Here is a 9,941-nt window from a genome sequence, read left to right as displayed (position 1 = left end):
GTGGGGGAAATTGGAGTTGTATATATATATTTTTTTCTTTAATCATAATCCTTTTTCATCGTCCCCCTTTCATAAGCATGTAGGAAAAAAAGAAAAAGAAATTAGTAGCTACAATATTTTATGTAATATATTTGTTATTTTAATTATCAAAGAAAGAATGAAACTTTTTTTTTCTTTTTGAAAACTACTTATTAATTTTAGCATGTTAGGACTTTCACCACCACTATATGTTTGATACTTAACATATCTTTGGTTAAGGGTGTGTTTGGCGTGAAGGAAAATGTTTTTTTTTGAAAAACAAGTTAATTTCTAATCTATTTTTTCATGTTTGGTTTGTGAGTAGAAAATATTTTGTGATTTTTTTTTTAATATTTGGTTGGTGAATGAGAAATATTTTCCTGAAAATATCTTTTATTTTTGGATTGAAACTAGAAAATCTCTTTAGGAAAATAAATTTGATCCAATAATCAACTCCGATAATTTTTAATTACCATACTTCTTGTTTGAATGAAATTCTGAACAGGCTGTCTCATCAAGTTTATATATAGGCTAACTTTCAGTTCGATTCAATGGAACTGTAATGAACAATAATTTTCTAACTAACAAACCAACCAACCAACTGTTACTTACTTACAACATAATGTACTGGCATGGTCAATATTAAGACTAATTAGTTGATTAGCACCGTAATAAAAATAACTTTTTTATCTTCACAAGATAAGAATAAAACTGCATATATACTATCCTTCTCAGTCTTCACATGTGAAATTATATTAGAAATTCCTTTTCTTGTCATGTAGTTAATAAAGAGATTTAAACAAGTTTTGCATATTGTTGGAATTGTTAGAGGGGGGACCAATTAGTGTGTGGCAAAAAGAACAACAAAGTCATCAACTAACTAATTAATTAATTAACATTTAAATAACATCTAATCAAGACCTAAAAATAGTAAAGGAATTGTTAGACATCCTGAAAAAGACATACTCATATGCTTAATCATGCCAAAATCCTTTTCAAAACAGCATCATAGTATCTATCATCTGTCATGAGAAAAATATAAAATATGAACAAAGAAGAATTTGGTTATGGTCCCCTCTTATAGTCAAAAGGACTAGCAAGGAGTAAGGGGCATGGACTATTTCACCATGCCTCAACCCCACCAAGAAAAATATTTATAATATTTACCTAGGTCCACATTTTTTAATTCATATTTCAATAATTTAATTTAACCACCCCACCCTGCCTTTGAAGGCGGGGGGAATTAATTTATTTCAGGTAAAAGTACAGCTCCAGTATGGCAGAAAAGTGCTCTTACCAAATGGAGCATTAAATTTTTTTATTCGTACTAAGATTGGTCATGAATATTTAGAATTGTATGTATTTGATCATCATAAATATAAAATTAGAGTTGTGTTTTAAAATTTTGTGAGTGATTTAGAGAGAAAATAATAGATAACTTTTTCATATTTTTAAAAGTATCTTAAATTCAAATTTAAAGTTGAATTATTTAATATCACAAATAAAATACTGCATCATTATTATAGTACTATTTTTTTTTTATAATGCAAATATGATTTGAGCCTATGAAGAAGTGTGCTAACGCTCTAGTGATCAGAAGGTGGGAGAGATTGGTTGTAGGGGTATGCGGAAAGGTAGAGGTAAGCCAAATTTTTTTTGGGGGAGGGGGATGATTAGATAGGATATGACACAACTTTATATTACTGAGTATGTGAATCTAGATAGAAAAGAGTGGAGATCGCGTAGAAGGTTAGTAGAGGACTAGTTGTACTCTTATAGTTATTGTCGTAGGTGGTTTATCACACTATTTTGTTATTGTTTTTCTTTAGAATCCCAACTTCTGCTCTTCAGGTATGCATTAGGTAAATCCCTATTGTATAAATTATTTAGCTATTTTTATTACTTTCTTGTAGATTTTACACTATTTTTTTATTATCTACTTAAGTTGAACGTTTTTCAAAAATAAAGTTTTAGCATTCACCAGAAAATGATAATCTACCCTTTTCAGAGTTTTAAGTTATTTCACCGGATATGTTGATATTATTATTGGTTTTTATTTATTAAAATAAAGATGATTACTAAGTATTTTTTAAGTAGGAGTTAGATTTGCTTCTTCTCCCCTTTCAATTTGAATACTTAAGTATATTTGAAGCTCCGTACTCTGACAATGACTACTGAAGGATGGGTTAGCACATGCCTCCTGTCAAATCACAACTCTATTGGACGGCCACGATCTCCCGTACGATTCTCTCAACGGCTGCGATCTCCTTTCTCCCAAACCTTCCTCTGATAACAGCAAGAAAGAGAGAAATGAGGCATTACTATTACCTCTCTTTTCTCTCTCTCTCTCTACTGTTATCAGGTCGACCTTGGTCGGGTGGGGTATAAAGAGACTAACAGCACACCTTTTCTCTCTCTCTCTCTCTTCAAAACTGATAGTGATATCAGAAAAAGCTGAAGTTGAGCTCAGCTTAGATTCTATCAACTTATTGAATTGAAGAAAAAGGGTATCATCACAATTTAATGGAAGTATTGGAGAAAGAGAAGTTTTTTTAAAGGACTTTTTGGTTAATGCATGTGGAGATTGTAAGGGGATCATATTCATAATGGGCAAGAGGTGGGGTATCTTGAAGATAGGGTTTCAGTTGGTTTTTGGAGTTGGAATTGAGGGTTTTGTGTAATTGAGTGGATAATTACAGAGAAGGGTGTTGAGTGTAGTACTATAATTTTCTTAACATTTTTAAGGGAAGTGGATTTTAAATAAATAAATAAATAAATATATATGAAGCTTTCAACATCAGGAATGGGTCAGCAGGCTCATGAAGGAGGTATCTTCTACTTCTTTATACTTTTTCTTCCCTTGCTGTCTTCTCTTTGGGGGATTTTGGCTTTTTGTATATCACTGTCGGTATGTTTGTGTTACACTTTGTTTTTGTTCTAATAAGATAAAAGGAATATATGTTGATGATTTCCATATTTGTTGGTTAGTGAGTGAGATAATCTTAAGTATCTGTAATTAAGGCCAATTAAATTATTGCTGATGGATTTTTAATTCTGAAAGTAGAGAAAAAGTGTTTGAACTCAGAGCTATGGCATGCGTGTGCTGGTCCTCTGGTGTGCCTACCAACAGTCGGAAGTCGAGTTGTTTACTTTCCTCAGGGTCATAGTGAACAGGTCTTTCTCCTTCAATCACATTTCATTCTTTATCACACAAAATGATACAATCTATTATTAGTCAAATTACTGATGCTCCCTTACTGGAATGGAGTGACAGGTAGCTGCAACAACTAATAAAGAAGTTGATGCACATATACCCAATTACCCAAATTTGTCGCCACAGTTGATCTGTCAACTCCACAATGTCACAATGCATGTGGGTTTCATTTGTTTTCCTAATTCTCTAGTGAATTACTATTTGATATGCAAGTTGTATTAGGCGCATAGGTAATTGATTACTTGTCGAATTTCAGGCAGATGTTGAAACAGACGAAGTATATGCACAAATGACTTTGCAGCCCTTGACACGGGTACACCTGAGTGTTGCTATAAATGATTCTTAATAATATTGCCTTTTTTGCATCAACTATTTATGAATGGGGTCTCAAAAATACTCTGTGTTGGATTTCAGGAAGAACAAAAAGATACATATCTTCCTGTTGAGTTTGGAATCCCTAGCAAGCAGCCTACTAACTATTTTTGTAAGACGCTGACTGCAAGTGATACTAGCACACATGGTGGCTTTTCTGTCCCTAGACGTGCCGCAGAGAAAGTTTTTCCTCCTCTGGTGATTACTGATCCCATGGTTGTCATTTTGACTTGGCTCTAGTGCTAAGCCTGATATTGTTGTCTTTTCTACTGGCACTCAGGATTTCTCGCAGACACCACCTGCCCAAGAACTAATTGCAAGGGATCTGCATGATGTTGAATGGAAGTTCAGGCATATTTTCCGAGGCAAGCTCTAGATGTTCTTTTCCTTATTGCTCTCTGTAGCTTTACATTGTTTAGAGTATCTTCAGCTGTAATCTCAAAGCCCGTGGGTGTTTTAACTCATGGAGCAAAAGCTAGACACTGTCATGAATTGGGCATGTGCTTCATCTCTGTTTCTGTTGCAATTTCCAATTAAATCATCCAGTTTGTTATTTTGTGTAGGGTTGTACTGTTGTTTCCCAGGTCTTGTTATTTTGTGTAGGGTTATACTGTTGTTTCCCAGGTCATACATCCCTATCCTGTTATATTATTAACAATGTATTGTGTCAGTGTCATATGTTCATGTGTGCGCATCTTATTATTCATTTGAGTGGGGAACAATGCCGAGAAAAAGGACTCACAGAATGTTATGAAAAATAAAAGAAGAGAACTTATAGCTTCCTTCTTTTGCTCTTTAATCTCCAACATTCTTTTTAATCTTGATGCGTCTAATTGTCTATCTATAATCCGGTTAGTACTTGTCAGTTTTTCTTTATCAAGATTCCTAAAATTGAAGTACACCTAGAGTTTCGATGATCATTTAGGGGCGGGATCAGGCAATAGTATAGTTGTTTTGTTAGTGATGTGAAAGAGGATAAGGAATGGGATATCACTTCCTCTAGCATGTTGTATGATTTTCTCTCTATTTTAGGATGTGCCAAAATGTTTAACATCATTCGTTGATGACATTATTTTATATTACTTTCACAACTCCTGAAAATTTTAAATTCTTATACCTTCACATTTTAAACTTTGATTTGGTGATTCTTCAATCAGATCTGTTTTGTCCACTATTACTCACACAAAAGTAAATTAAGTGACAGAAATAAAGTAGTATGAAATTGCACTAAAAAAATAAAAAGGTGAATGGATAGCCTAAGGTAGGGGCGGTGATGGATGGATAGCCTAGGGGTGGTGGTGGATGGAGTATGGAAGCAGGCTAAGTATATTAGTTAGTCCCTCTATCCCTAAATCAGTTTTTACACATTTCAGTGTTGCAAGAAGGTTAAGTAGGTGACAAAATCTAATAATTGTATGAAATTGCACTAAAAAATATAGGTGGTGGATACATGGCCCAGGGTGATGGTGGATGGAGTATGGAAGCAGGATAAGTACTTTAGCCTAGTCCCTCTCTCCCCAAATCTTTTGTTTACACATTTCAGTGTTGCAAGAAGGTTAAGGAGTTCAATTTCCATGTTATATTGGTGGCAAAAGAATACTACAGTTCTAAATCTACTTTATCTAGAAAGAATATTACAGTGAAAAATCTAAGTTTATGTTCATTTCTACTTCACAACAACATACCAGTGTTCATTTCTGCTTAAGATTTAATTATTTAATTATTCATAAGATGTGCAAGAGTAGGGCGACTAGACCAGATGAAAACCCAGTGGAATTTGAAAGAACATAGGCAGGGTGGTTTTGGAGAGGTTGATTGAGTTGCTTAATGTCATTTTTAAGGCAACAAAAATGCTTGAAGAGTGGAGGTGGAGTATAATGATTCCATAGTATAAGATCAAGGGTGATGTTAAAAATTGCAACAATTATAAGGGGATCAAGTTGTTGAGCCACCCTATGGAACTGTGGGAGAGAGTGGTGGAGTTGAAATGAGGAAGGGTGTGACTATTTTCGAGAACCAATTTGGATTCATGTCGGGTGTTCTATTCTAGAAGCCATTCATCTTGTGAGGAGACTGGTGGAGTAATATTGGGAGAGGAAGAAGGAGGGATTTACACATTGTGCTCATTGACCTAGAAAAGACATACAACAAAGTGCCTGGGGAGGTCCTAGGGAGATGCTTAGAGGCTAGAGATGTTCTTGTGGCTTACACTAGGGTTATTAAGGACATGTAAGATGGAGCTAAGACTCATGTAATGACAATGAAAAGAGACTCAGAGCACTTCCAATCACGATGAGATTGCACCAGGGATCGACTCTTAGTCCATTTATTTTTTCCTTAATGATGAACTGGCGCGGCATATCCAAGGTGAAGTATCATGGTGTATGTTATTTGCAGATGACGTAGTATTGACTAACAAGATTAACGTCGAAGTTAACACTAACCTGGAGGTTTGGAGACAGACCTTAGGGTCTAAACAGTTCAAGTTGAACAGGACTAAAACTGTATACTTGGAGTGTAAGTTTGATCACGTATCACACGAGGGTGGTGTGGAAGTGAGACTAGACACAAAGGTCATCCCAAGAGAGACGGTTTCAAGTATCTTCAGTCCCTAATTCAGGGCAATAGGGAGGTCAATGATTATGTAACACATCGTATTAGTGCAGGGTGGATGAAATGGAGGCTCGCCTCGAGAGTCTTATGTGATGGGAATGTACCACCTAAATTTAAAGGAAAGTTCTACAAATTGGTGGTTAGGTCGGTTATGTTGTATAGAATAGAGTGTTGGCCAGTTCAAAACTCTCATGTCCAAAAGAAAAGTGTGGTGGAAATAAAGATGTTGAAGTGGATGTGTGGTCATAGTAGGAGAGATAAAATTAAGAATGAAGATATCCGGAATAAGGTGGGAGTGCTCTTCGTGGTGGACAAGATGAGAGAAACAAGATTGAGATGGTTCAGACATGTGAAGAAGAGGTGTGCAGAGGCCTCATTGAGGAGGTGTGACCATAATGGGTTGTAGGATAGGTAGAGATAGGCTAAAGAAGTATTAGAGAGAGGTGATTAAATAGGACATGACACAGTTCAACTTTTCGAGGACATGATCTTAGATTGTCATGAAGGTTGCGGATTAGGGCAAAAGGTTAGTTTGTAGTTGAGTGTTGTTTCATTTTCTAGCGGGATAGGTTGGTTGCATTGTACCCATTTCTCGATTTATTCCAGTAGTAGTAGCATTTGTCTTGTAGTTGGCATGTCTTGCCACTTTTGCTACTTATTATTCCCTTCGTTTAAAAAAGAATGACCTCCTTTCCTTTTTAGTTAGTTTAAAAAAGAATGACCACTTTCCTTTTTTGGTTACACTTTAATTTCAGCTTTCCACGTGGCATGTTTAAGGCCACAAGATTAAAGGGCAATTTAGTACATTTGTCATAACTTTAATTTAGGACCACAAGATTCAAAAGTCTTATTTATTTTCTTAAATTCCGTGCCAAGTCAAACTAGGCCACTATTTTTGAAACGGAGGGAGTATTTAATATGCTTCAGTTATCACATTAGTTGGTTATGGTTATTGGTCCTCTTTTTTTTTTTTTGATAACCGAGAAATCCGTCTGTGACCCGCCCCTTTTGGACCAATCACAGCCTTCTAAACTCAGTGGATAATGGGCCCGCCCCTCTACCCTTCTCCACTTAAATACCGGGCTTCGCTTTTGCATGGTGTGGGGCTTGAACCTGCGACCTAAGCCACAAATCCTCCACCTTTTGCCACTTGAGCTAGGCCTTGGGGGCGTTATTGGTCCTCATTTGAATGCTATGTTTTGTTTTATCTATTGTTTTGTATGTCCTCTTTACCTCTTCTCTTAGCTACTGTGATGTTCGTTAGTCGAGCCGAGGGTCTTTCAAATATAGCATCTCTACGTCCTCAAGGTAGGGGTAAGGTTTGTGTACATCTACCCTCCGAAGACCCCTCTTTTGGGACTACACTGGGTTGTTGTATTTAATTATTTAAACTCTTGGTACATGTAAACGATACATGTGAAACTTTATGGACTTTGCAAGCAATTTGATATAATGCTTCATTGATTCTTTTGTCATCCTAATCCCATTAACTTAAATTGGAACCTTTTTTCTTGGCCAAACACATACTCAATCCCTTTAACTTGCCCCTAAATTTCATTTTGGCATTTCAACTCAACCTTGTTTCATTTTAACCTTCCAACTCCATTTTTCATGTACCATTTAAATATTTTTAAGTTTTACCCCGTATTAGTGTTAAGCGTGTGTTAGACAAATATTGAAAAGGTAAAAAAACATCCAATTCAATAGTGCCACGCATTTTTATTTTCTCTAGCTCATCTAGGTTTACTTGGCGTTCACATTAATTGTATCAATTTATCATCTCTAAGCAATATAAGAATATATATTAATTAGCTATATTCAATTGATTACACAATTTATTGCTCAGATCAATTAGTGACAGGTTAATATAAACATTGAATTTATGTTACCACAAATATAACCATCCTTTTCAGTTTATGTGGCATCAACAAAATATTTGACATCATTTCGGTAATTATTATTCTAAATTTTGATATTATATCGTTCTCCTCAATCTAGCTCTTTACTTATTATTTTAACATTTTATTATGTCCTTTATAACATAGATTATAGAATATAATTGACATTTTTTATTTTATATAGATGAAATGAATTATATAAATTAAAATAAAAAGAATATTATCTTTAGCACAAAGAGAGTCAAATAAAAATGGAGGTAGATGAAGAAAATGAATGGATAACTAAAATAGATAGAAGGAAAAAATGGGGTTGAAGAGAAGATAGAGGAAATAAATAGGGGAGAAAGTTGTTAAACGAACAAAATGCCGAATATTAACGATAAAAAGGATCTCTCATGCGCTTTAAAAGGTGAGTAATCTCACCAATCTGTCCAGTTAGCATTTTGTGTTTAAATGGTACATGAAAAATGGAGTTGGAGGGTTATAATGAAACTATATTGAGTGGGAGTGACAAAATGAAATTTAGAGACAAGTTAAAGGGGTTGTGTATGTATTGGCCTTTTTTCTTTCTAAAATTTGTTTTGATAATATGCTGGATAGAAGGACGATTCCTGGTTGGATGTGGAAGGAACGGTGTATTACGGTGTGTAACTGATAAATGTGTACCAAGTATGCTATCATCTGTTCATGTTTTCTCCTTTTGCCTGCAGGACAGCCTAAGCGGCATCTTCTTACCACTGGCTGGAGTGTGTTTGTTAGCGCCAAAAGGCTTGTTGCTGGAGATTCTGTTCTTTTCATTTGGTACTGTTTAACCTCCTTTTTTGACACAACTGTACATTTTTCTCATATTATTGCATCCAGCGTGACATTTCCCTCCAGGCTTTTTCTTGAGATAGTCAGTTCTGTGCAGGAATGAGAAAAATCAGCTCCTTCTGGGAATTCGACGTGCAGTTCGACCACAGACTGTGATGCCATCATCAGTCCTATCTAGTGATAGCATGCACATCGGATTACTTGCTGCTGCTGCTCATGCTGCTGCTACTAATAGCTGTTTCACTGTCTTTTTTAACCCAAGGTAGTACGTAACAGTACTATCCCCTTGTGTTTTCATTTATATCTATTACCTCTTTTACTTTCGCTTACTGACTTGCTTATTTTGTTAGGGCTAGCCCATCCGAATTTGTTATACCTCTTTCAAAATACATCAAAGCTGTATATCACACTCGTGTTTCTGTAGGAATGCGCTTTCGCATGCTATTTGAAACTGAAGAATCAAGTGTTCGAAGGTATGGAATGAAGTTGTTTGATGTTAAGTTGAAAGATTTCCTTTTATTTCTTTATGTTAAATTTCCTCACATATTCTGTCTGAAGTGCTATATAAGTAGGCTTGTAGTTTCTTATTGATGTATTGGGCACCTGCTTTAAACTTAACTGCAGATTAGTTGCTTTTAAATATGTATCTTCTCCTATGTTTTGTTTCATCATGAATTATAGTTGGAGAATTAAGTCTAATTATGTAGAAATGATGAATTGGGATGACGGTGCACAATTATTGTTACGACCCAGGGGTACCCCTAGACAGGGGCGGACCCACGTGGGTTCCAGGGGTTCACCCGAACCCCCTCGGCAAAAAATTACACTGTATATATAAGGTAATTTTCTGTATTTATGTGAATATATATATTTTGAACCCCCTCAATGACAAGGAGAAAGAGATAGTCCAGTGGCAAGTTCCCTGAAAATTAAGCCTTATGTCGAGGGTTCGAATCCCTGCATTAGCGTTTTATTTTTTTCTTTTCCAGTTTCAGTTTTTTTTTTTTTTTTTT

General features: G+C 35.4%; 1 protein-coding gene across 3 annotated transcripts in view; it reads left to right on the top strand.

The window, feature by feature from the left end:
- Positions 1 to 2,338: 2,338 nt before the first annotated feature.
- Positions 2,339 to 9,941, top strand: part of LOC102598513 (auxin response factor 8-like) — a 16,339-nt gene continuing 8,736 nt past the window's right edge. The window contains exons 1-9 of one of the 3 annotated variants that reach the window (XM_015310096.1): positions 2,339 to 2,846; positions 3,080 to 3,192; positions 3,293 to 3,391; positions 3,489 to 3,545; positions 3,647 to 3,802; positions 3,885 to 3,969; positions 8,826 to 8,916; positions 9,026 to 9,190; positions 9,279 to 9,401. In XM_015310096.1, the coding sequence (XP_015165582.1) occupies positions 2,801 to 2,846; positions 3,080 to 3,192; positions 3,293 to 3,391; positions 3,489 to 3,545; positions 3,647 to 3,802; positions 3,885 to 3,969; positions 8,826 to 8,916; positions 9,026 to 9,190; positions 9,279 to 9,401 (935 nt within the window). In that variant the 5' untranslated portion in view covers positions 2,339 to 2,800. The remainder of the gene's footprint in view (positions 2,847 to 3,079; positions 3,193 to 3,292; positions 3,392 to 3,488; positions 3,546 to 3,646; positions 3,803 to 3,884; positions 3,970 to 8,825; positions 8,917 to 9,025; positions 9,191 to 9,278; positions 9,402 to 9,941) is intronic. The other 2 variants (XM_006350390.2, XM_006350389.2) reach the window with 2 other exon arrangements.

This window comes from Solanum tuberosum, unplaced genomic scaffold, assembly GCF_000226075.1.
Source record: "Solanum tuberosum cultivar DM 1-3 516 R44 unplaced genomic scaffold, SolTub_3.0 scf00122, whole genome shotgun sequence".
NCBI classification, from domain to species: Eukaryota; Viridiplantae; Streptophyta; class Magnoliopsida; order Solanales; family Solanaceae; genus Solanum; species Solanum tuberosum.
Note: the sequence above shows the minus strand (reverse complement) of the source record. Positions and strands in the feature narration are given on the sequence as shown.